Source organism: Anabas testudineus, chromosome 24 (assembly GCF_900324465.2).
Source record: "Anabas testudineus chromosome 24, fAnaTes1.2, whole genome shotgun sequence".
Lineage (NCBI taxonomy): Eukaryota > Metazoa > Chordata > Actinopteri > Anabantiformes > Anabantidae > Anabas > Anabas testudineus.
In genome coordinates, this window is record NC_046632.1 from 13,514,686 (window position 1) to 13,541,534 (window position 26,849).

At 39.7% G+C, this 26,849-nt stretch overlaps 1 protein-coding gene across 1 annotated transcript; it reads left to right on the top strand.

Moving 5' to 3' along the window:
- The first annotated feature begins 451 nt into the window (after positions 1–451).
- Positions 452–26,418, top strand: extl3 (exostosin-like glycosyltransferase 3). Its single transcript, XM_026341513.1, has 6 exons — positions 452–587; positions 17,190–19,807; positions 20,620–20,747; positions 21,699–21,843; positions 21,971–22,099; positions 23,447–26,418. Exons 2-6 carry the CDS (start codon positions 17,669–17,671, stop codon positions 23,654–23,656), a joined length of 2,751 nt encoding a protein of 916 aa, XP_026197298.1. The 5' UTR covers positions 452–587; positions 17,190–17,668; the 3' UTR covers positions 23,657–26,418.
- Positions 26,419–26,849: the final 431 nt, after the last annotated feature.

Genomic DNA, 26,849 nt, shown 5'->3' on the forward strand with positions numbered 1-26,849 from the left:
TTTTATTATTTAATTCAAAAACATCACCACTTAACAAATCCAAATCTAACTTTAATACTTTCTTTCTGCTCTTCTTTCTGTCTGTTTCTTTCTCACATTTTCTAAAGGGACAAAACATCACTGGAACTGATAATTATGAAGAATACATAAATACAACATATATGTTACACCCTTCCACATCCTGCTTTGGCACTTTCTGTCACTTTAGGAATTGGTTTTATGAAACCACAACAAAAAAATAAATTGCATTAGTAAAATAAAAGCCAGACACTCTCTGATTGGTTAGAAGGGAGAGCCTCGCTCTCTGGTAGCTTTCTTAAAGTGACACACACACACACACTGACCAGCAGGTGGAGCCTTTTCTCCACCTTTCATTTTTTCCAGTGCCACTGAATCGACACCGTCTCCCACAATGCTTTGCTGCTGTTTGTCCCCCCCCCCGCCGCTCCAACAATGCAGCTTTTAATGTTGCTGTGAGCTGAAAACGCAGCAGCACCGCAGGCTGGTCGTAGCAGCCCAGCACAGCGACATGTTTACGGCTTGACGAGACTCATATTTTAGGACACCCGGAGCTCTTCAGTCGGGGGGTGAGTAGCTCCTGAAGCTAACATTGCTCCGCCAGTGTGGTCGGAGCAAATGCATTTTATTGTGACCACTGCTGGTTAGCAGGCTAGCTAATTGACCAGATGAGACATGGCCCCTTGTGGGTTTCTCCCGCAAACCGTCCATCTAAAACAATGGCCTTGTGTCACGTACTGTCGTTCTTGTTGTATTTACATACAGTTTTTATAAATGGTGTATATGTTAAGGGTAGTTTTATACAGACTTTGAGTCGTTTTCTGGAGCGGTTGTAAGTCGTGAGGCTGCTTCGCTTTCATCTGAAAGCACACGTCAACGCGCCGGTGGAGTCGGTGCTTTGCCGTGATGTAGGCTCGAAAACGCTGTCAGGTCTGACCAAAAAACCTGTGTGTGCTCTGTGTGAACAGATTTCAGTATTTGGGTTGGCCACACATACAACCTCGAAATGTCAAACTCGTACAGCACGAGTTGAATGTGACGCCGAATCTCATTTAGAAAAGCGTCGATTTAACGGCGAGGTACGCATACTTATTGACATGACAATTATTAGTTATTATGAAAAGCAGAACGATCGTCTTCCCAATGTAGGACCCATAGTTTCCGTACCGTGCAGGTTATGATGTCCTTAAGGAAGCACTGAAGCCTATGTTACAGCTATCGCGACTGACAGTCGAGTTGTAAAACAAACAATTTGTAAATAGAAGTTCTGTGGGATGTGTCAAAAAGGGCTACTGTTCTTATATTCCTTTCAATTAATAGCACTTTTGACATCTTGCTCTGTGAGTCATCTACTATACCTTCATGTACTGTACCTTTGCCCTCAAGCAAGGTGAAAGTAGTGATTTATTTGCTTTTTTATTCAGAGCCGGCTTGCTATATGGTGAAATCAGCAGTCATGGTATATACTGTAATTGGACCATTGCAACCTACCCTTATTGCAGATCTGTTGTACTAGATGGCATTGGTTAGTCATGTATACATAGCATCCAGACGTCTGAGTGTAGTATGAGTTGAGCAAATGAACCAGCCACTTGCAATTTGGTCAGTAGCCACTCTTAAGACAAGGCATAGCATGTTTGTGTGAACGCCGAGGTTACTGCCAGGGGCAGTGCTTTTAAAACAAGTTAGATCAACCAGTAAATCAGTTTTCGTCGGATTTGAGCCAAGAGTTGATTGCTTAATAACAGCCCACAACTGTAGGCCCACAACTTTGTGGTCAGTTTATTCGTAGCTGTAAGGCATTGCAAGCATCTTCAAAGTTCGGAGTGAACCTTTACGTAAAGGCATTTTAGCTGACAAAACTAAATTCAAATCAGTTATTAAATCATAGTTAATGAGTTGAAGCTGTGAAACTGATTTCATCGTTTAGGTACCTGCTATATTTTATGCCTCTCTTAGTCAGAACCGTGGTGGGAAAACAAAGTTGCTGAGCATATGCAGCGTCCTAAATGTGATGATGCAGAGAAAACTAAAATAGGATTGCAGGGGTTTGGTTGCGTGAAATACACAATATTCACCTGATGTATAAAGGCAGCATGAAGTGCAAATGTTGCAGAGTTCAGATTTCCCTTGGTTTCATTTGTATGTTCTTTGTTCACTTCCAAACCAGTTTTCTTTGTTAGAAATGTTGTTGGATATTATATATATATATATATATATATATATATATATATATATATATATATATATATATATATATATATATATATATATATATATATAACAAAGATATAGATTGTATTTTTTTATTTTTATTTTTGTCCGTTTGTCTGTCACCCAGTTAGTGCCATACTACTTTGAATGTAGGATATTGATATTTTCATACATCACTATGCTCAATACAGTTTGATTCAATACAATTTTTTTTATTTCTATAATGGCAATTAAATAAATACCTGTCTTTGAATTACTTTCAGTTTTAGCTGTGCTCACATACTGTATTTATTCATCAATACAATGCTAAATTATGGCAAAATGGGCCGGCAGTTACCTCAGATGGTAGAGCAGTCATCTATAAACCCCAGGCTTAGTGGTTCGATTCCTGGTTCCTCCTGGCTATACGTCAAGTGTCCTTGGACAAGACACTGAAACCACACAGTGCCGTCATCTACAGTAACTGTCCAAACAAGAATTTCACCAAGGGGAACAATGAAGTTCATTATTATTATTAAAATATGTATTTTATTTTATTGCCCTGTACTGCTGTTTTCCACATAGCATTTGTAACATCAAGTACAAATAAATGCTCCTTTAAATTTTATTTTACCATACTAATGTATCTCTGAACATATGCTCTTGCAGAATAAAGTCCACTTCATGCCAGCTAAAGGTGGCGTGCCTGGATATCTCTGCAGTTATGTAATTTAAGCTGGTTTGCAGGGCTAGCGTGCACCTTGTGATTTTCAAAACCATCTTGTGCCTTTGTGCACGAGATAGTTCTTTTTATAACATGAAACTGTCACGCTTTGCTTGCTCTGCAGGAAGCATGTAAATGTGTCACAGCAGTATCTCCTCACATGAAAAAATAAATAAAATAAAATAAATAAATAAATATATATATATATATGAGATTTTAAAAATTGGTTCTGAGAATAAAACTACAAGATAAAAGTACCTTGACATTGATCATGAAACAGCATTGAACAGTTTCTTTGTCCAGTGAAATTTCAGCAGTGTCTCACATTTCTTCAGTGGATAAACCACTAATCAGAAAATACAGGTAGACTGTTAACATGTAAATAAACATTTAATCAAGATTTACTGCTGCTCTGCGTACTGAGCATCTTTGGCACCAACATTTCTTTGAGGTTCAAGTCTTATCTCATTTTCAGGCTGTAGTTGCAGGTTGTGAACATTAATTATGCTGCCACTCAACTGTCTTCTCAACCTACTGATTTTTCTGAGTCTTCTAAGTTGAGCCGTAAACATAAACGGCACTGAAAGGGCTCAGAGTAAAGCAAATAAGCAAATTCAATACTGAGTTCAGATTCAGAAACTGTGCCTCTTCTTTTCATTTGGAGACACCAGTGCCCCCTGGAAATCAGTGTTATCCTGTACTTTTTTTTTTTTACTGACCACTGGAATAACTTCTGTAATACCTTCTTTTGAGCTGTAGTCTAAGTATTTCTAAAAAAGAGATGTGCACTGCTTCTTTTTTTTTTTTTTTTTGAGTGAGAAATATGTCACCTATTTGAACTCTCGCCACGTTGAATTTCTGTGGTTGGCTTCCATGATGTAAACCAACAGGTCAGGGATGTTCAAACAACCTTCTTTTTATTCAATCTGTGCTTTAAAGCACAGCTAAACTCACTCTGAATGTATTTTGTCATAGAGGTCCCTGCTTTTTCTTGTTAGAATCAAACACAGGTTATGTTAAGAGTCTTCCAGCTGGAATTTGTTGTTGGGTTGTGCAGCATACAACCATTTTATCTGTTCATTACTTTTTAAATTTAAAATGGATTAGTCATAAAATCTATAAAATATGCAAGAAGAGGAAAAAAAGCGTCCATCACAGCTTCCTCACGTCCAAGATTAAACGCGGAGATGTCTCATTTTGCCAAAATGGCAAATGGTAAAAAACACAAAGATATTCAATCACAGAAGACAGATGAAACCAGATAGTATGCATGATTAGGAGCTGGAGTTGTTGTTTCAACATACCACAACTTTAACGATTAATTAGCTAAGTGCAGCCCTGATTTGCTATTTCAGTCAAGGCCAGAGTGTGAGAATTTGGCTGTGCTGTTTGGCATTAATTGCCGTGTCCTTGTAACGAAGGTCTCGATGAATTGCCAAATGGATCCACTCCTTCTCAAACAAAGAGAGTGTGGAGGTCTACTTGAATAGCAGAGTGTTGTTGGTATGAAGAAGCGAGTCCTTCTTCTACTCTGATGAACATCTGCTTGAAGAGGCAGGATAAGTAAGGCTACTTTAACCTAGGATAACTTGTTCTGTATGTTTATCAAATAACAGCAGGATGTTTGTTTAACTAGAACAGATGCAGCAGCTTGTAGCTATGCGAGAGAAGGGTAAATGCTGGAGAAAGAGAGATTGCAGGACTAGTTTTACTTTTGGCAGAGTAAGCAAACAGCAGTTCTCAGTGCCATGCCTGCTAGTCGAGCAATAGGATTTTTCAGCCAATTCATTTTCCTGAGCAGCAAAATTTCCTTAAATAGAAGCACCACTTTTCTACCTGCAGTGGGCCTTAGTTAGTGTATATCACTGTCAGACTCAAGGTAAGTGCCATATGTGACTGAAGCTGTTAAAAATAAACGCTTTGTTGCGAGGCAAGAATGGTTATTTGATTGTCAGTCCTTTTTTTTAAGCTTTTTCTTTTTTCGAGTTCAAGCCCAACGCTTTGGGAAGACTAAGCAGGCTCCAACAGCATGACTTAAAGTAGTGTGAGAGCCCTACGTTGACGCTCAGGTGCAGTCTCTTTTGGGGTGCAATACTGCAATAATTCTTCCATGTCAGGGGCTAATCACCCTGGCTCCCCTACCACAATCCATCAGTGTCTGGAGGACGAGGCTTGCAGGGTTCTGGCAGCTGTTGTCGGGCTGAGTCAATCTGCTATTGTCTATGCCAGCCCGCTCAGGAGGGGGGAGAGGGAGAGCTCTCCGGAGGACACAGCAAGTGGGGCTGCAGCCACTGCTATGGCAAGATAACAAGAGGATTTATTTGTTAGGAGGGCAGGATTTCAGGGCTTGTGTGTCAATTTCGCCGAGTTGCCCGCTAACTGTTTTCTCTGTGAAATATTTGCAGGGGAAAGCCAGGTTTTTTTTACCATGGATGAGATTTTGTAATGGTCAATTTGTTGATAGACATAATTTTTGAATTAATTATCAACAGTTTGGATAATCCTACATACTTTTTTCACTTGTTAAGGTCATAAATGAAGCTTCAGCTTCTCAAATATGACGCTGGATCAATGGGTTGTATAAACTTTGCACTCACCACCTGCCTTGTGGAGTTTTGAGGAAACTGGAACTTGCATAAAACATATCAGGGCATTTAGCGTGCGCCTCTTACAACCTTACACATAAACTCCATATTTCCATGAATAACTTGAAATACTTGTTCCTGAGTGTGAGCCGCCTGGAACAGACATTGTGCTGACCTTTAGGGATTTATCTACAAGCACTGGTTTGTTTACGTATGTGTGGCTGACTTTCACTTTGATGGTTGACTGTATTTATCCAAACCTGCCGAAGCCGAAAATGAAAGGGACACGAAGGATGAAGGCAGAGACAGAAGCACAACTGTCCCATTAATAGATACAAATTGGATTCATTACTCTTCTTTCTTTGTTCAACCTGGAGGCAGCTAACGATTAATAAAAGCCTTCATTTCACAGGCCTGAAGAAGGTAACATACTGTACACACAAGGAGCACACATGGGGCACTATTAATCACATACAGCCGGTCCCTGATGTGACGAATAGCATGCTGTATTAATTTAACCACTTAAACAAAGACCTTTTAAACAGACAAGTACCAGACAGGATCTTAACTTTGCCAAACTACTATATAAACATTTATGAATCAAAATATAAAACAACACATGAAGCTTATTGTGGCTTAAATTGACTTATTTAAGGAATGAGGGCAGTACACAGTGGAATTAAATCACTCTTGAGTGTTAGCCAGACATTTTTCTCTCTTTCTATGTGATTATCGTCGTGGGTAACAAACCAGTCCTATTTATGGATTTATGCAAAATGTTGATATTGCAGCACTGGCACCAAATGGTGTTGGTGCTAGGAGAGGGAATTGGCAGAGACCTCCCAGTTCGACTCAGTTGTCGAAGCAAATATTTGGAGTCATACTTTTCATTCGCAGACTGTTCAGAGTGCACGTCTGTTCGCAGCTTCTTGAGGGCAGATGGAGGGGAAAGGCCCAACAAGTTCTTGTTTAGAATCTACTTCTGGTGATATCTGTAGGTGTTACTGTATACTGAGAAAAAGTTTAACGTTGTAATTGTGGAGACAACAGTAGCTTTTGTTACTAAGGGTTTCACTGTCACCACCATTGTTAATCTCTGTCAAATGCAGACAGGTGTGCACCGCCACATGGGGATGCCCGGGATAATGTAGGTTATATTTGTCTCCAGTGGCCTAATGCATTCATAGTCATGGGTGCATGACATGAAAGGATCTTGTACTGGTGGGTTCATTCATATAAAGGTATTGTTGTGGTGAAAAGAGAACTATGAGAATGTCTTGGAAGGTTAGTGATCAAAGTGATTGCAGATAATATCTCTCTGTTCAATCTGTGCGTCTTCCTATTCCCTTATCAAACGACAATTTAAAGCTACAGTGTGAAACCTAATATTTGAAGTAAAAATATGCCGTGAAAGGTTTTTGTGACACGAATAAATGGAACAGTGTGGAACCATTGCAAATATTTTTTGAGAATCAGAAAATCTGTATGTTTTTACTGTTTCTTTTAGCATTCTTATTTATTTTCATATTATCTATTTAATTTCACAGCACCAAGACCTGAAAAGTTGAGCAAAGTGTACGTCTTTAACAGCTTTACAATTTGTCTTCAGATGCTCAGTCATCCATTTATATAGTACATTCAACTTTTTAGACAAAGGTTTAGTCGTAAGATACTATGACAACTTGATCTGTGAACTTTGCATTTCTAGTAGTTTTATTTTTTCCATATGTAATTTTCATCAGTGATTTATTCTCTGCACTGTTATAAATCTGGGCCAGCTTACATTGTTCCCATACTGCAGCACTGGTGCTAAGCAGTACCAGACCGCACTGGCTAATTTTCAATAATGCATGAAATAAATAGATGATGCAATAAACAACTGAAAACGGTGCAGTAGTAATGATAATGTCTTAATTTGTAATACACAGTATTACATAAATTATGGCTCACGATGTCCTGTATTTATCACCCATTACTAATGCATTTAAGCTGATAAATGCAGCACAAGCTTCAGAAATTGAACAATTGACTCAGAATCGCATGAGGAATTCGGTTTCAGTCATTGAATCCATCTTCCACGCCTGTGTGCAGTTCCTAAAATGTACTCTGTGTGCTCAAAGAGAGTCACAATTTGCCGGACAATGTGCCATGGTGCAAATCACTCCACTTTAACTTTGATGCTTCTTCAGTGAGGGAAAGAAAGAAGCTCGAGACACGAGCTCTTCTGTTGCAGTGAATGTGATGTATTCAATCAGTGAGGTAGCTTCTTCTTTAAAATACAAAAAGACTTAATTTTTCTGCTCTTATTCATCTTCCTGTCGACTAAATGTTATAACACTGAGCTGTTAAAGCTCTTGTAGTTGTGAGGTCTGCATTCACATTGCTACAGATAAAAAAAAAAAAAAAGCATGATTATAGCCCAAGCGACTAATTAAGGTTGTTCCTGCCCTTCAAAATGATGACATTTCGGATTGTGAAACATCCTGCGCTCTTGATTAATGAGAGAAATTTAATGCAACTCTGTGCAGCTGTAGCGGGACCTGTTTTATATGTACCTGTTGTCTAAATCCAGACCACCTGTCTCATTTGCTCTGGTGAAATCCATAATGTTTATGGAAAGAGCCACTGATCCACAAGGGAAATTGGGATATTGTAGATAATTAAAACACAACACAAAAAGGAAAAATAAAAGAATAAAAAAATATTTGTACTGCTTTTAACTGTTATCTGCATTATATAATAGTGAAGGCATTAAATAAAAAGCATTAAGTATAAATGATTAAAATAAATGTAGGTGATATCTTACTGTGATATGACCCACTGAGTATCTGTACACAGAACGAGTATCCATCTGTATTCATTCTGAATCAGGGTTTAGTTTCTGTCTTAAGTGACGATTTACTTGCTTGTGCCAGGGCGGGCAGGCCTGAGACTTTTATGTCTCCTTTCATTTCTGCTCCAAGTAATTACACAGACACAAACGGTTAAATGTGTATCATGTGGCAGTCTATAATTAGATTTTTGGTAATGAATGAGTCAGATACCAGTTGCAGGCACAGAAATTCCCTTTGGAGACGGGACTTAACATTATAGTTGGGTCACATGGGACAGGGACATGATGTGTTACAACACATACAGTAGATGAGAAGCTTTGGTTTCCCAAAAGTGTTTTTTTAAGTTTGAACTGAAAACTGTTACTTTAGACTTTGGGAGAATTATAGTGTGCAGCTTCCATTTTTTCCAATATTTTTGAGACTTAACCGTTGTTCAGATATATACTGTAGTTTAACTTAACCTGTTTAATTAACCATGGCCCTTGTCTGGACTTTTGAGGAACAAATTGAAACCTTGGATAATAAACTGTGTGTTTGCAAATGTTATTGAAACCTTTATCTTAGGCTGTGAACAACTTTAATATCATCAGAGATGATACAGTTGTGTAATGATTTCCCTGATCAGAATACTATACCAGCTCCTCTGATTAATTCAGGAAGCTCATGAGCTCTAATCAAGAAAGCTAGGACCAGAAAGCAAACATGACTCAAGAACAATATGTGCTCTTGTGAAAATTACTGAAGCCTGTTAATAATGGTTTCTCCTTTCACTTACTCTTTGCTGCCTGTCATACTTTTCTTTATTGTTTTGCACTGATTAATGAAGTAAAAACAATTTAAAAACGGGTTTATATTGACTTTATGTCTATTTAGGTCCACAATGTAGTGGCAGTGGTAAAGAGATAAAAAATATAGTCTTCACACAAAGACTTAACTCTGCACCATGGCAGAGCCCAGAGTCCAGGTCATAAGTAAGTAAAATGTGAAAAGTTAAATTTATGACCAGAGTGTACAGGAGGAGGCAAAGCCAAGAAAATGACCAAATGCTGCATTTCATACCACATCAACAAGAATTAGTTAGCATCTCGCCTCAAGTCCACTCACTAGACGCCTCAGCTCATGCATCTGTATTTCAGCGCTGTAGATTCGTCTTTTTTCTCAGTTACTTCTCTGTCATGTCCTTGTGGAACAAGTAAACATTAAAAAGACACATTTTGACTTCAGTTTGGTGCAGAAAGATTCAGTCCAAGTTTTTTTTTCAAGAGTCAATTTTTAAAATTGAAACCAGTGGAGACATAATTAAAGGAAATGGTTAGAAATGGCTGCACATTTTCAGTTACCTCTGTCCTTTGTCATTAGGAAGGAGCAAAAAAAAACTGATCTAACCAAACTGAATCATACATTATTAATTTTATGCCGACTGTGTGAGCGACTGGCAACAAAAGTCAGGTAAAAATTAAAAATGTAGGAGATCTCTTTAGACGTTTTTAGAAGTTAAAGCTCATTAGAAAAATGTGCGAGCTGTTGTGTGCTGTGTGCCTGACTCTAATTGGCTGTCACACTCGGTTCTCACCAGCAAAGCGAAGGTCTCTCCTCATGGGGCAACTCATGCCACGGCAGTTTTACAGCCAAGGCTTCGGTGACAGATTAGCACTCGTTACAAAGCCAGTGTGATGCATGTTATTTGTCAGTTTCTTAGCCCTTGCTAACACAGACTCATCGCTGAACTAGTTTACTGACCAGTTGATGTGTACAGTGAAGTTGCAAGAGTACTTGACTGAGAAATCTTAATATTATCTGTTTGATTATCTCCTAAAATCTAAACGTGCAACCTGGACACGTCCTTTAAGTTTCTTTTATTTGTTCTCTTTGTCCTATTGCAAGAGTTTTGAAGGGTGGAAGGCACCTAGGCCCATCTGTCATTAGGAACTCATTCCTCTCTTTCCCTATCCCCTTTGTCTTCCTTGTCTTTGTCTCTCTCACTTTTTCTCACACTGAGAGATGAAGGTCAACACACTCATAAATTTTGTACTGAGTAGGAGGTGATCCTCATGGAGGTTGACCGTAATTGCTCCTGCACCGCAGCAGTACTCCTGATGATCGTAACGGCCTCGTTGTCATCTCTCCAGCATTATTGGATGATGGAAGGAACAGGAAAGTTGTCAGTGCTGATAGTGTTGTTATTAAAAGTGTCTTTAAAACCTCTTTATTAGGCCTGTATGGCATTTTATTTTTATTAAACCACAGCAGGTTTTAGATTGCATGACAATAAGTGTTAACCTGATTTTTCTTTTCTCTTCATTTATGGTGTAGAAGCTAATAAACCTTTGTGGACAGTGGTACTGATTAATAATTGAGTGGCACTGCTGTGTGGTAGAATTGGTTATTGCAACAATGTGAAGTGATTTGATTAACTTTTTATATGGATATTTTTTCCCCAAAACTGTTTCTTAAATAAACTTACAGAATATTTACAAAAAAGATATACAGTATATTTATATAAAAATATGAAATAATAGAAGATCCTGTCCATGTTGACAATTACTAGAATCTGACATCAGCAGCAAAGGAGTCTCATGTTTTTTTTTGTTCTATGTTTTCTAATAACTAAAGATACAGTATAACAATGTATTTAACATTTATATCCTTGTATATAAGGTTCTGGTAGATTTTCTAGTTGTCTGCATCATTGCGCACTCCTCCACATCCAGCCTATCTCTGGCGTTTCTGCACTGACTGAGCACCTCAGCCGTGCTTTCTGGACTCTGTTGGATTTAATGCTCTGCTGGATTGGGTATCTCCATCTGATGCCCGTCAACATAAGACAAGAGCTACAATTCAGTTTGTTTCTGCATTGCTAGTCCCAGATTTCCAAATTAACTTTGTTTTTCATTACATTGTTTATCATTGTTCACATTTTTTAACTGTCTAACTAGTGCTGCATCTAATGATATACAACTACAAATTATTGTAGTCAGAAACTCTAATGAACATATCCAGGTTTCAGAACAAAGGTTTATGCAAGTGTCTGATATCACTTATCTGATTAGGTGTTATTTCTCAGTGAGTGCAATTCAGAGTTGGTTAACCCATAAACTTTCTAAGAAGTGGTTTGCTTTTCCACATGCTAGAGAACCACCATAGAACCATGTTGTTACGTCATGCATACCTACAGTATATCTCTGCTTTTTCAGGAACTTTAGAAGTATTGCTTCTGGCTTTGATAACATATGTTGGCATCCTATTGTGACAAGTCCAAAGCATATGAGCTGCTTGTTTGGTTGCTCAGGACAGTAAATATGTTTTAGTTGGTCTTATTTGTCATAATAATCCCATCCCAGTCCTTCACGGTTCTAGACAGGCAAAGAGTTTCTTACTGTGTATTGCTCACACCTTGGTCTTCCTGAAGGTCAGTCACACAGACAGACATGAATTAGTCAAAAGCTTTAATTACACACTGACCAAAATTTCACAGCCACATTTGAATCACTCTTTATACCCACTAATCAATTATTAAATCTATGTAATATTAAAGAGCACACACCAGTAATAGAACCTCTACACTAATAAGAAAATAAAGTGATTAAATCGTTGTTTAACCAAATAAAGTACCCAAGAAGAGGAACATTGAAATCCTTATATCTAAAGTCTTACATTTTTCTTACCAGTAGAAAAGGTCCTTAAGATGGTTCAGTCATCCGTTTGCAGATGAGCTGTGATCCATGGCTACAACAGCTGTTCCCCTGCAGCTCACCTCCACAGGGAATGCCCTACCTTGATCTTCTTCATGAAATCACAATTAATTATGATAAGGGTAGTCTGCAAGCACAATGAGCCAAAACCCCTTAAGGGGAGAAATACATCAGGGCAACCTGGAGTCCCAGTACACACCATTGTCAGAAGGATAGCAGCATAATCTACTGCAGTAAAGTAAAAAGTCTTAAGGAAGCAGATATTCTTCAGATATTTTGACAACCATTGGATGGATTGCTATAGAATTTAATACACTAAAGACACTAATACTGGCCTCACAATGAATAAGCTCCTGACTATAAAGGTCAAGATATTAGTTTATCTATTTGGCCTGCTTTGTTTATGACCGAACGTCTGCAAAGGTAACCATGTTTCCATAAAAGACATAAGAAAATATCAATACCTTTGAGTATTGTGACATTATGGTTTGTGGTACTGTTTCCATTGGCAAATATACAGTCGAGTTTCAGTTAACAGTATGCATACAAAGGTTTGTGGCAGATTGTAAGCATATGGCGATGTGGTTTTATACTAGCACAGTTTTCCTTAAATTAGATTTAAAAAAAAAAGTGTAATATAATCCTCCCCAATGTTACAGTTAGTAACACAAAAACCTAAATCTGTTTTGCATCAGTATGTATGTACTTGTATGTATGTACATATACTGTGTATCGTGCAAATTAGCAAATGCGCCAAACTAAGATCTAAACATAAACGCATACAAACAAATGAACACCTTACTTCCTGGTGTAGATACCATGGTGGCATTTTTATTGCAAGAATATTAGCATGATGACATGTAGCTCATTGAGACGCCTCGTCGACTTGTAAAAGAAAGTGCCAAACACCCTTACATTCAAGAATGTGTGCAACTGCCTTTCCCTGTCTGTCCCACATGTGACCGTATTAATGATTTAACTAGGTTGTGGTCTAATGAAAACCTGTTGCAGTTGGATGTCCATTCTGTCTGTGCTCCCTGTTCTTCCATAAAGGAATTTCAGGACCGTCTCAGAAAGCTCTGCCAGTGTGAAGCGAGACTGTTCAAACATTTATACAAGTTCTTGCCCTCAAATGTCTGCAGACGTGAAAGCAGCATCTTCACTTCTTCATTCAACTCAGCGTCTGCTGCAGATATTATTTTGACTTAATGTAGAGATGCAGTGCATTCAGAAAGTAGGTTTGCATTGTTATGTTGCAGCTTGTTACTACTTTTTTTTCTGTTCATTAATCTACACTCAGTACCTCTTAATGCCAGCATGAAAATGGTAGAGGAAAGGTAAACCTAAAATGTCACATTGGTATAAGAAATCAGATCCTTTGCTTTTCGATTTTGCCCAGACCTGCTTGGGATTAATCTCCGCATAGTGAGAAGCTGCAGACATTACTGTAAATTCTTTCACTTTTGACTTGGCTTGAGCTAAGAGTTTGTTTTTGATTGACATTAAAGTCTCCATTCTAAATTAAATTAACACACTAATGCAGTCTAAGTTATTCATAGAGATGACTTAATTTGCTGACTAAGTTGTTGCTTGCTCTGTGCTCACCATGTGGAGCAAAAAGTTTTTTTTTATCTGGGTCATTAGAGAGGCGGCTGTGCTTCAGCTTCTTCTCTCCCCTGAGAAAACAACAGACTACCTCATTTAAAAGTGTTGCAGTATTTTGGCTTTGTAGGGGGGGTTGGATTGTGTATTAAATTTGTGCTTATTGAACATGTGAGTCATTGAATATTTATACTCAGATAAGTCAACTGTTATCTGTGAGGAATTAGTTGCCATATCAAATTATATTGTTTATTGCAAAAAAAATTAGCTATGAAGTGACTGTTGCCCATTGGCGTCATCTGATAATGTAACTGCAGACTGTTTATAAGGCGAAGGCAAGGCCTCACAGCTCAGTAGTAGGCAGTGGTGGCATTATCATTGATCCCCACAAAGTAAGTCCAAAGCAATCGATGTTTTCCATGCAGACAGCAGCCAGATTAAGCTGACTATAGCTGAGAGTAGACATTCTGCAGATTAGAAAGCTACAACTGAAGTGATTGAGATTTAGTTTCTGTGAGTGTGTGTGTGTGTGAGTGTGTGTGAGTGTGTGTGAGTGTGTGTGAGTGTGAGTGTGTGTGAGTGTGTGTGAGTGTGTGTGAGTGTGTGTGAGTGTGTGTGAGTGTGTGTGAGAGACAGGCTGAGCTTCTGAGCTTTCAACCAGAATGTTTTTGGCTCCAGATTAGGCCTTGAAGCAGCATTTGCCAACATCTGTCTGCCATTACCCCTCTGACACTGGCAGTCATGCAGAAATTAATCAGACTGTTTTGATAGTTGCCCCTCGGTCACTCTGCACCTCAGGCACATCACTGAGCAGCAGGATGGAGGTCAGCGTTCAAAGGGCCATATGTCCATAGAGGTTTTACTGTACATGTATCTTCCTAACTACAAATCACTGGCCTATAGTGATTTTATTGGACCAGAACACCGTGTTTAAAGTTAACGTGTGGCTCTGTTGCTCCTCATTTGGCTGTGACTGCATGTTTGTAGTTAATGCTATACTTTCACTTCTGTGTCTAATGCGTACTGTTTCTCAGTAACTGATACTAAAACTGTCACTCAGAAAATTCAAATGAGCTACTGGTGAGTGATACTGGTACTACTGGAAATGTGATGGCTTGTAAATGCAGAAGGTTAGTGCTGCTGGATAATACATGCTAGTTGACAAAGTTTACCATGATTTTAGATGGAAATGTAATTTAATTGCTCGACAGGTTTGGGTTTAACACTGTTGACTGGGCAAAATGTGATTACCTTCAGCAGTGGGAACATTTAATGTGGCAGTTTGCATTATGTTTTGGCATTTTATAGACAAAAGGATTGCGCATGGAATTAAAATAAAACGGATTAACAATGTTAAGTTACAGCCCTAGTATACTACAGCAGAAACCAGAACTGAAATCATTAAATCAAACTGAAATAAACAGTTTTAATATTCTTTTAAGTAATAAAATGATTTGCCAGGGTTGAAAAATTACATATTTATATTATATAGTGTTGATTAACCTAAAATCTAATTCATCAATTTATCAGTGATGCTGCCCTCTCTGAAACAAATAGCCAATTTGTCAATTATTACCTATTTTCATATTTGACTGCATGAATTATTTGTAATAAAATCAACACTTTCTATTTTTACATTTCACGTTTGTTTCTGGGTGAAAGCGAACTTATATTATATATTTGTGTTTTCAAGACAACCTTTGACTCTGAAAAAGACATAAACTCTACTAATAATGAAATTAATAGATTTGATTGTAGATAAATCAATGAAAAGTAATTTATTTAAAGTGACGAAAGGAAAAAACATGTAGAGAAAGGTGTCTTAACTGTAGTCTGGGATAAAGAAATATCTTCTTCAGCAGGAACAGCGGTTTACAGCTTGGTCTAATGTTTAGGTTTGAGGTGCATTCAGACATGCAGCTACACGGAGACAAGTAGCAGCAGGGTGTCAGTCTTTAAGGCAAGAGGCAATCACGTGCCTCTCCTGTAATTGGCCAGTACCTTTCCTCGGTTGTATGTTTGACAGGTGTATACACAGAAACAGCTGTTTTTCAAGAGAGATAAGAATCTCTAAACATAACAAAGGCTGGCCACATGAAGGCTGCAGGCAGAAATGCTAACTTTTAGAAAAAAATGGTATCTGTATACACTGTGTTCTAACCAGGTTGTAATTACAAGGTAAGAACCGCAGGATTTTAAAATCATTGCCAAGCCAGGGAGTAACATCTTTATCAAGAAGAGCTGCTATGTCTGTAAAAGGTAAACGGCACCTGCGTTCCTTTTTGCCTCTGGTCTCTGTAGCTGTGTTACTCTGAACTGCACTGCTTTATCAAGGCACCTTCTCAGTGCTGTGGTTTTAGTAATGTCTTTGATAATGCCTGTTTGGCACTTGGCCTATCTGTTGACATCCTCAGGGCTTGTGCTATAATGTGAGCTCAGAAAGCAGATTGCCTGCTGCTCGTGGTGAGAAACAATCTGTGCTGAAATTTAGATAATGCCCATGATGTTATAATCTCTCAGAGATGTTTATGCCTGTTATAAAATGAGCTACTGCGTTTTTTAGTGTTGTTGATTTTAGCCCAGAGCCATCTTTTTGAAACATTTGCTCACTGAAAATGCAGTTCCTCAATTTTTCTTATGTTCCAGTTTCTAATGCAAGGTAAAAGTGAGCTGAAGAGGAAGATGTATTTAAGGTTGTTCTTATATTAATCTGATGATAAACCATAAGCCATTATGGCTTGTTCTAGAATTCACTTCTAGTAGCCTCAGGATATGTTGGAAACTTTGAAATAAAACTGGCAGCACACACTGCATCAAAAGGTGCAGCTGATTTCCTTTGAGGCCTTTTCTCTTCTGCATCAGTGAGTATAATTCTGCATCACTCTCAGAGATGGACTGCTATCAGGGATGCTCAGTAAGTTGAGTCAGTGATGAGGTTGGGATGCAGGAGAAGGCCTTTAATGAGATTTGCTGGAGGTACTGTTGGTGTTGGCTCACCCCCCATTTTGTGCTAATCTGTGCAACTTTAAAATGGGTGAAATTGAAAGAAACAAAATATGCCCATTGGTATTTTGCTGCACAGTTACTTTTTTTATGTACTGCTCAGTCATGCACTGCATTCAGTGACAAAGATAAGCTGCAAAGAGTATTGCTTTACAAGGAAACATGTACAGCAACCTATTGTGAAAGCCTGACTATAAATATTACAGACTTTAATGTGTTCTCCTACTTTAGGGTCCTGTATTCTTTCCCTCTTGCATCTCTGTGATGACAAACTAGGCTGCCGTTATTAATGCAAAAGATAAAAGTGACCAAAATCTGGGCCATATTTAATATGTCTGTATGTTTACATTGAAGAAAAATATTTTAACATTTCACAGAATGTGGCACTTGGTCATGTTGTGAGGCATGAAAAATATATTTGACTACATAAAATCTACTTGAAATTGCCTGCAATGAAGCTCACATATTCTTATAGTTTTGATTTTGCAGTGTAACCATGTCACTCATTGGTACTTTCTACTTTTGTTCTGTTTCTCAGGTTCTTGTAATAGGAAGAAGGAGCAGCCATTTTCAAAGACTTAAGCTCTAGAGGATTTACTGACAAGAAAATGAGCACATCTCAGATAGAAAGAACCGGCCCACCCAGCTATCTCACTGCCCTGTGAGGAGTCATGCCATTTGTGCATCACCCATCAAGGGGCACCCCTCCCTCAACGTGGGACTGTTTCCTAACATAGATTTGGATGATAATAGAACAGTAGAAATGGCAGCAGGCTGTGTAGGCTATAACACATCAGAATACATATTAGAGTACAGGTGAGGCTGAATCCTTAGCCAATACACACAGGACCCTGAAGACAGATCGAGATGACCATTACAGATGGACAGAGCTACACCCAACTTTTGATGATTTAGTATCCATCCCACTGCCTTGCAGACAAGGTCAATCATGGCTGCTGCTGATCCCCTTAATAACGGTTCCTTGGTGGGGCAAGGAGCAGACTGAGACGGTTAATAATGCAGAGAAACGGGGTTGGGGTGGGTGCTGGAGGCCAGCCATGGGTTTTGCGGCGTGTGCGCCTCACATGGCTTAGTTTCATGCTCTTCTTCATCCTGGTCTTCTTTCCACTCATTGCCCATTACTACCTCACTACTATAGATGAAGCTGGGGGTCCGGATAAGCGTATCTTTGGACCACGACCTGGCGGCGAACTGTGCGAGGCCAAACATGTGCAGGACCTTTGCCGCATTCGTGAGTCCGTCAGTGAGGAGCTGCTGCAACTGGAGGCCAAGAGGCAGGAGCTCAATGGGGAGATTGCTCGACTCAACCTGCGCATCGAGGCCTGCAAGCGCAGCATTGACAGCGCCAAGCAGGATCTGCTGCAGCTGAAGAATGTTATCAGCCAAACAGAGCATTCCTATAAAGAACTAATGGCCCAGAACCAGCCCAAGCTGTCATTGCCTGTGAGGCTGCTGCCAGACAAGGAGGATCCAGGACTGCCTCCACCCAAGTCTGCACGTTCTTGCCGCCTGCGCTCCTGCTTCGACTATGCGCGCTGCCCTCTTACATCAGGGTTTCCTGTGTATGTCTATGACACAGGCTCCTACCCATGGGGGGACTATATTGACCCACTGGTGAAGCAGGCTTTTGCAGCATCAGTTAAGAGCAACATTTACATAACCAATAACCCGAGCATTGCCTGTTTGTATTTGGTGCTGGTTGGGGAACTACAAGAATCCTCCTCATCCTCACTGCCATTTCCTTCAGAGCTAGAGAAACAACTGAAGGCATTACCATACTGGAGATCCGACGGACACAATCACTTACTGGTGCATCTCTCTAGAAAGTCCATGACACAGAACTTCCTGTATAATGTTAGCACAGGACGAGCAGCAGTTGCTCAGTCCACCTTCTTAGAGCAGCAGTACCGTGAGGGCTTTGACTTGGTTGTGTCCCCACTAGTTCATGCTCTTTCTGAACCAAACTTTTTGGAAGTGCCCCCCCAAGTTCCTGTCAAGAGGAAGTACCTCTTCACCTTCCAGGGGGAGAGGGTGGAGTCACTGAGGAGCAGCTTACAGGAAGCACCACCTCAGTCTTTTGAGGAGGAAATGGAAGGAGACCCACCAGCTGACTATGATGACCGCATTATTGGCACTTTAAAGGCAGTGCAAGACAGTCACTTGGATCAGGTACTTGTGGAGTTCACCTGTAAGAACCCAAGGCCAAGTTTGCCAACTGAGTGGGCTCTTTGTGGAGAAAGAGAGGACAGGCTGGAGGTGCTTAAGACTTCTACTTTTGCCTTGGTGATTGCTCCAGGTGATGGACAGCTGGTGGCCTCAGCAGGCTGTGGAACGAGGCTTTTTGAGGCTCTAGAGGTGGGAGCTATCCCGGTTGTACTGGGAGACCACTCAAAACTCCCTTACCACCAGTTTATCCACTGGACTGAAGCTGCAATTATTGTCCCCAAGCCTCGTGTCACAGAGTTACACTTCCTGCTGCGCAGTTTATCAGATAGTGACATGTTAGCTATGAGGCGGCAGGGCCGCTTTCTGTGGGAGACCTACTTCTCCACCTCAGAGAATGTTCTTAACACCATCTTGGGCAGCATCAGGACCAGCATCCAAGTTCCTGCTGCACCCATCAAAGAGGAGCCTGCCCACGAGATTCCACACAAAGCTGGGAAGCTGGCAGGAACTGATGCTAACCTGGCTGATAATGGTGATTTGGATTTAGGTCCAGTTGAAACAGAACCTCCGTACGCTTCTCCACGCTTTCTCCGCAACTTCACATACACAGCTGTAGATACCTATAGGACATGGAACCGGGCCCCAGGGCCTTTCCATCTGTTTCCTCACACTCCTCTTGACCCTGTGCTGCCCTCTGAAGCCAAATTCCTTGGCTCTGGAACCGGTTTCAGGCCTATAGGTGGAGGTACTGGAGGTTCGGGGAAAGAGTTTCAGGCAGCTTTAGGAGGGAATGTTCCCCGGGAACAGTTCACTGTGGTCATGCTGACTTATGAGAGGGAGGAGGTCTTGATGAACTCTCTGGAGAGGTTGAATGGACTGCCATATCTTAACAAAGTTGTGGTGGTGTGGAACTCTCCGAAGCCTCCTTCAGATGACCTGCTGTGGCCCGACATCGGCCTGCCCATCGTGGTGAGTGCTCCTAGGGAAGAATCTTCAATTTCATATGTTCTTAAAAATTATATTTTCTTTAGTAAGTGTCCATCTTATCCTGTCGGCCTAAAATGCACAGAAACTAACCTGTTTTAATGTTCACAGCTTGCTTAAGTTCATTACATTGAGCTGTTTAAATCAGTGCCTCACTGCAGGAGTCCACCCACATTCACAGCAGCTTTACCAAAAGGATGGGAAGAAGTTTGACGTCCATGAATAATAAAATTTTAGCTTTTGAATTAAACCTGAAAAATAAAACTTTCATGTAGTTCATATTCACACCATTAGTTTCAGACATTGACTCTGTGGACAAATGGATAACTACAAGAGGGGAACTAAAGAACTGGGGCTCTGTATTTGTCAGTGTTTGTTTAGTCTTTTATCTGTGTGGCTCCAACATTGGTAAAGTTTTACATACATTTTCACCTCAGTGATGTCACTAAAGCAATTTAGTGATTCTTTGAAAAGGAAATGTGGAAGTTTGAAGCTGGATTCACTGATAATTAAAATAATTATTTGTTGTAGTAGTTCTACCTAAATAATGTGTATCTAAAGATCTTATGAAAACCTAAAAGTACAGGTCTGAAATATTGGTAAATCTTGCTTAGTTTAAACATATAGTTTTTTTGCATTGAGATGTCGTCATACAGACCAGGACAACATATACTTCTTAAATAGCTTAGGCAGTAAGTACAAAATGCTCAGTTCTAAAGTTTAGTGCAGTACTACTACTCTGAAATGCCCCTTTTGTACAGTTTCTTTACAAACTATGTCTTGTCTCACCCTTGCAGGTTGTTCGCACAGAGAAAAACAGTCTCAACAACCGCTTCCTGCCCTGGGACGCAGTGGAAACCGAAGCCATCTTGTCGATTGATGATGATGCTCATCTGCGCCATGATGAGATCATGTTTGGATTCAGGTCAGTGATTGGTGACAGATTTCCTGCCACTGTTGCCCCGGAAAAATGTGTGATGCTTTACACAAAACTTTGCCATACACTATATTGGTTAGTCAAGCTCCAATTGATATGGAAGATAATAATAAAGAGAGTTACACTAAATTAATTTTTATCAACAGATATTCTGAAAGAAGGTTTAACTTAAAAAGGTTAAAATCAGAAGGAAGCTACTAGTAGAGGAAGTAGAGGAAATCAAGGGGCACTGTCAGCATCTTGTAGCTATGATTCATTTGCTAATACTGTACTTTGGTATGTTGAATATGAAGACCATGTTTAAACCAATTAAAAGATCAAATACACTGCCAAGTTATTTTTGTGCTTCCTTCGCTTCCCTCCCCCAGACCTGTCTACAAGTTGGTGCTGGAGCAGCTTGTCCAGGCAAGCAAAAATCTGGCTCTGTGACTGTGTGTCTGGGGTCATTTGTCATGAATTATCTCAGCTCCCTTAAGAATTAGTCAGGAATGTTTCCTCCACTCTCGCAAAGAGGAGAGATTACACCGTATCTGACTGCTTTAAAGTGGTCTCACATGAGCTCGTTGGAGACATCTGATTGCGCTTTGAGATTTTGTGCATCTTCTGCGTCTGTGTTTGTCTTTGAAATTTAGTTTTTTACAATTTTCTTGCCATGACTGAGCTACAGAGTAAATATGAGCCTAGGGGTGACATGTGGTTAAAACATTATATCTCAAATGATCATATGCTAATAGAAGAAATGGAATGGGTACTTAATTGGTCCCAAGAGAAAAATAGTTGTAACATTGCTTATACATGACAAGTTGAAACAGATGGATTTGAAAAGATTGCATATGCACAGACCATTAAAGCTACAACAACATCAAATAACCACTATTAAAAATCATCAGTTCAGTCCAGAGCAAATTATGCTCAGTTCTGTTTGGTGGTGTTTCACAGAGTGTGGCGTGAGGCAAGAGATCGCATTGTGGGTTTCCCTGGGAGATATCATGCATGGGACGTCAACCATCAGTCCTGGCTCTACAACTCGAACTACTCCTGTGAGCTCTCCATGGTCCTGACAGGAGCTGCCTTCTTCCATAAGGTCAGATCTTACACTCCTACTCTCCAAAAAAAAAAAAAAAACCCTACCTCATCCCACCAGATCTACCTCTTAGCTGTATCATAGCTATATCGTTTACATTTGTCCGTATATCTTTGTGTTTTTGCAGTACTACGCCTATCTGTACTCCTACGTGATGCCTCAGGCCATCAGGGACATGGTGGACGAGTACATAAACTGTGAGGACATCGCCATGAACTTCCTGGTGTCTCACATCACCCGCAAACCACCCATCAAGGTCAGAGACGGAGCATGCAGTTCACTTTTGTCCAGCTAAGCATCAGCAAGCTGCCTTGTATCTGCCTTAGGCCCCGTGTATTTATATTTTTGCCCACTTAGCCATGCCATTACTCAAACTGACACATCCAATATTCCACACAAATAGAAAATCAAAAACACAATATTGAATTGGTGTGTAATGCTGTTTTTTTTTCCCTGGATTCTACCATGGAGGCACATTTATTACTGGAGAGCATATTTATGGCTAGACAAATAATTATAGCAATCAAGCCAAGGAGGCTGTTGGAACAAAAATGCCATTGCAGTCCTCAGTTTAAGTTCTTTTTGATTTAGTGGGGTGTTAATATTCAGGGGTGTTTCAGAGGGAATTAAGGACGGCTTTGATGGAGTGTGTTGCATGACAGCAATTCACTGCAAGGAATAAGCCTTTTGAATAATGAATTTGGGGCAGGTTTGAATGTTGAGTCCTAAATGATGAGAGACTATATTTCTTTTAGTCCTAGGAAGACAAATAAAGCAGAAAATAAATTGCTTCTGCTCTATGTTTTTATGCATCATCGGTGCTGTATTATCAACATTCAAACTTAGTTTTAGGGATGTTTGTTTTTTTTCAGCTTCATCTAGCTTCAAGTTTGTTTGGTTTTTCTTAATTCAACGTTTGGTAAAGGCTGTTGCCACTTTTGCAGTTAACTGTTCCAGGCAGAGGCAGACCAAAGCTTTCTGGCTAAAATAGCAGTTTTCATAGAATTCAGCAGCCTTATTGTTAGCCCACTAATTAGACTTGATGGGTTAGTTTAAATGCTGCCCCAGACTGACATTTACATTTTTGACCTGTTTTAAAATAGCAATCTGGTAAAAGGGGTCTTAAATAATATCGATATGTAGATGGCTGAACAACTGAGACTAAGGCTTAGGATTAGAACAGTGCAATGCACAGTTTTGACTGAGGATGTCAATGATTGATTTATTATCTTTTGATTTATTATTTCCCCTCAGAGCACAGCCTACCCACCTCAGCAGCCGCACTCCTAATTTTCAAAAACCTGCCGAAAACAGAACTCGCACTTAAATGTTAAAAACAGAAAAAAACATCTTGCACATACACCTTATGAAATGGAAACAGTTCCTCCTAGAGCACTTTACTTTAAAGTTCTTCTCCTTGGCTTACATATTTTGCTTGCGTTGTACCTTATTTGGAAGTCGCTTTTAATTCCAAATTAAATTATAAATATCAATGTTGTCAATTCCTAATACGCTGCTGTTAAGTACCACCTGCACAAAATGCTTTATATATATTTTAAAGCAATTAACACAAATTGATGAAAGGCGTCTCTATCTGTTTCAGGTAACATCACGCTGGACTTTCCGCTGTCCTGGTTGCCCTCAGGCCCTTTCACACGATGACTCACATTTCCACGAGCGCCACAAGTGCATAAACTTCTTTGTCAAGGTGTATGGATACATGCCACTGCTGTACACTCAGTTTCGTGTAGACTCTGTTCTGTTTAAGACCCGTTTACCCCATGATAAAACCAAGTGCTTCAAGTTCATCTAACATTTGGGGCTGAGCGGGACGGCAAAGACCCGAAAGCAGAGTACATTAAAGGAATATTTAAAGAGAGCAGCAGCCCCCGGTGCAGGATGGATGGATTGCCATGGAAATGCACACAAGGCATGGTTTGGGAAAAGATTTTACCCAGGGACTGGAATAGACAAGTTAACCTTAAAAGCTGTTGGCTGGAGGTCTAATCCACAACTCTGCTGAAAATTTAAAGAGTTGATGCTGAAAGGGACGTCTGCCAACGAAATAAGCCTTTTTAGTGGTTGTTACTGTTACTGCTCCTATTTTAAGTTCTCCAGTCATGCTCGATTATCAACCACTACAGATGTCATTTGCACCTCTTACCGGCCTGCCGAGGAATGACGGCAGTTGTACACAGTGTATAGGAACTCTCCCGGTATAGGCAGTACAATTAAGCAACCGGTAACTGGATCACTGACAGACGGCTGTCGGGCTCTGCAGTCTGTTGACTGATCTGGGAGAGCAGAAGTAGCAAAATGCGGCTGCCACTGTGCTCGTTTTGTTTTCCGTTTTACAGTTACAAACTGAACTTCTTGTACATATACGTAAGAAGCACTGATGGTGGGAAGTATTTTATTGAACTTTTTTTTTTTTTTTTTAAATAATGTGTTTTAATGTGTACATTTCTATGTGAAAGGAACATTTCGCAGAACCTCTCTCTCTTTGGGAGATCAGACACAGATTTACAAGTCTGAAAATGAGATAGGACCTCAACGGACGACTAAAATACATTGGCCCGATCATGTTTAAGTAGTGGTAGTAATTCAATTCAGTGGTCACCACAATGCCTCAGATATGTCATGGAAACCAGCTGCCATTTTGTCATTTTGTTATGCTTATAGGCACTTTGCTCGTCTTTGATGAGTCTTTAAAAATGGCCTGTTTTTTATGCTGTAGAGTGTTTTGCTAATGTTTGTAAAACTGGTCTGACGTTGAAGTAGTCACGTTTAAGTGTAACTGTATCAGCCAATCGGTGGTTACAGGTTCCCTCGCTGAAGTACAACAAAATCATGAACCACAAAATGCCAAAATTTACAAAAAACAGGTTTTCATGTCTAATTATTGTAATTATACAGAAGGTCTCCAGTGAAGTGGGGTGGACATTTGGGATTATGGTAACATTTTTAGGTTTAAGGGGAACACTGGTATTTTGGGAAATGCAGTGATTTGCGCTCTCTCTCAGCTTTAGGTGAGAAGATTCCTCTTTTTGTTTTGAAATATGAGGCTGCAGCCAGTAGCCAGTTAGATTAACTTGATGCCAGAAGACTAATAACAGGAGGAAACGGCTAACCTGGCTCTGTTTAAACAACAAAATCCACTTCACCCCATACAACCATTCTTTCTATCATCTTTGGTTTCTGTTTGGATTAAGCTGTTTCACCCTGTTTCCAGACTTCATGCTAAGCTAAGTCTACTGGTTGTGTAGTCTTGTATACATACAGTGAACAGTGGTATTAGTCTTCTTATTTAACTCTAGGCCAGAATAAGAAACATTAGTCATATCCCACCAAATTCATTCTGTATAAAACCTTCCCAGCTCAGACAGAAATGTCACTGTACTGTCACTGTATTGTTTTTTTTTTTTAAACCATATCTTAATGAATGTTTTCTTTGCCAAACAGGTACAATGTCTGCTGCTCTACAGCACAGTTAGGTGCACAGTGTGAATGCTTGTGAATGGATTGCAGTCTGGTACACCCATATCCACTGTACATGGTACTTTACCAAAAGTCACTCTGTTGGAGTACAAGACTTCATATATTACACACAAGTCCTCAACTTGTCCTTCCTAGACTTAATTCCTATAATCAGAACCAAGTACTCCAGAGCTAAGAAACTAGCTAAGCTAAAACTTACATGAGTTTCATATATTCAACCATAATTCAATAAGAATTTACTGAGTTATTTTAAAAAGACTTTGAACGTATTATGACACATAACAGAAATGGCGAGATATTATGGTTTATTTTTTCCTAACTGCAAAGAGGTCAGGACATAACAGGGCCATCATCTTGTTTCTTTGCCAAGGAAAACTAGTCTGTGCCACCGAATGCTTGAGGCGGGAACTTCACTTAGTTGGGAGCAGCATTCAGGCAGACAAATTTGTGTTCCAGACACCAAGATGACCTGTTTTTTTTTTTTTTTTAGAGAGGTCAGAAAGAACCAGTAGCAGCTTCAAGTGTTTTTGAATCCAAATCACTACTGGTGGCCACTGGTTCACCTCCCCACCTGTGAAACATAAACATGTTCAGATGAGAACATTTATAAAAGAGGGTTAAATTAAGAGCTACATTTCAAATTATTCTGATGTAAAATGGAAAGAGACACCAGCTAAAACAAATTCAAATTTACGCAGGGGGTTGCAGCTCCAGACATGAAAAACCAGTTTGGCTCTTTACCCCCTCATCAACACTTTTATTGTGGCCCCAGGGGCGTCATAATTACCTGGCTGCCTCATGAGCCTGTCCTCAGGACACAGTTTGGGTGAACTGATCATTTGGAAGTAAAAACCTCCACATAACTCCAGGAAGTGTTTTATTTTTTTTCCCCTCTAGCATCTGTGTCAGAGTTGGTTTTCCTAAGGCAGGTACATTTTTCTCTGCTAGGTGTGAAGCTACGTGCTTCTGGCTCTAAAGGCTCTTCACGTGTGCTGTACCAGACTGATGACAACATCAAACACACCAACGAAGGCCGTGATGGATTTAAATAAAAACTCAATATTGTTACAAACATTATCTGACTGATGTCCTCATTCTGTTATCTATCAGTTATTGTATGTGTTTGTCAAAACTCTTCCTAAAATTAAAATTACCATTAAATTAATGGTAAATTACCTGATTTAATAATAATAAAAATAATAATTTTAACGGAACAGTTTGGAACAGTTACCTGACATTAGCTTAGACGAACCAATAAAAACAGTGGAGACAAGCTGCTCCAGCTGCAAATACCTGAGCGGCATCAACCTTCTCATAACTCTGGACAAGGAAGTGAAGAAGCATGTTTCCAAAATGTCTCCTTTATTTGTTGTAAATGCTGGTTATGCACACACTGTGCACTCCAAAGCTTCAGTAGCTGACAGTCCCTTTGTCTTCGATCAAAAGGAAGCTGTTACACATCTGGTTTTCATTCAATCCTGTGAAATTCTCTTATATCAGGTAAAATG

Bases quoted from the DNA above. Each gene is read 5' to 3' on its own strand.
- extl3 (XM_026341513.1), top strand. From the start codon at position 17,669: ATGCAGAGAAACGGGGTTGGGGTGGGTGCTGGAGGCCAGCCATGGGTT. The intron at 19,808-20,619 runs GTGAGTGCTCCT...TCACCCTTGCAG, and splicing joins ACATCGGCCTGCCCATCGTG to GTTGTTCGCACAGAGAAAAA. The intron at 22,100-23,446 runs GTCAGAGACGGA...TATCTGTTTCAG, and splicing joins CCCGCAAACCACCCATCAAG to GTAACATCACGCTGGACTTT.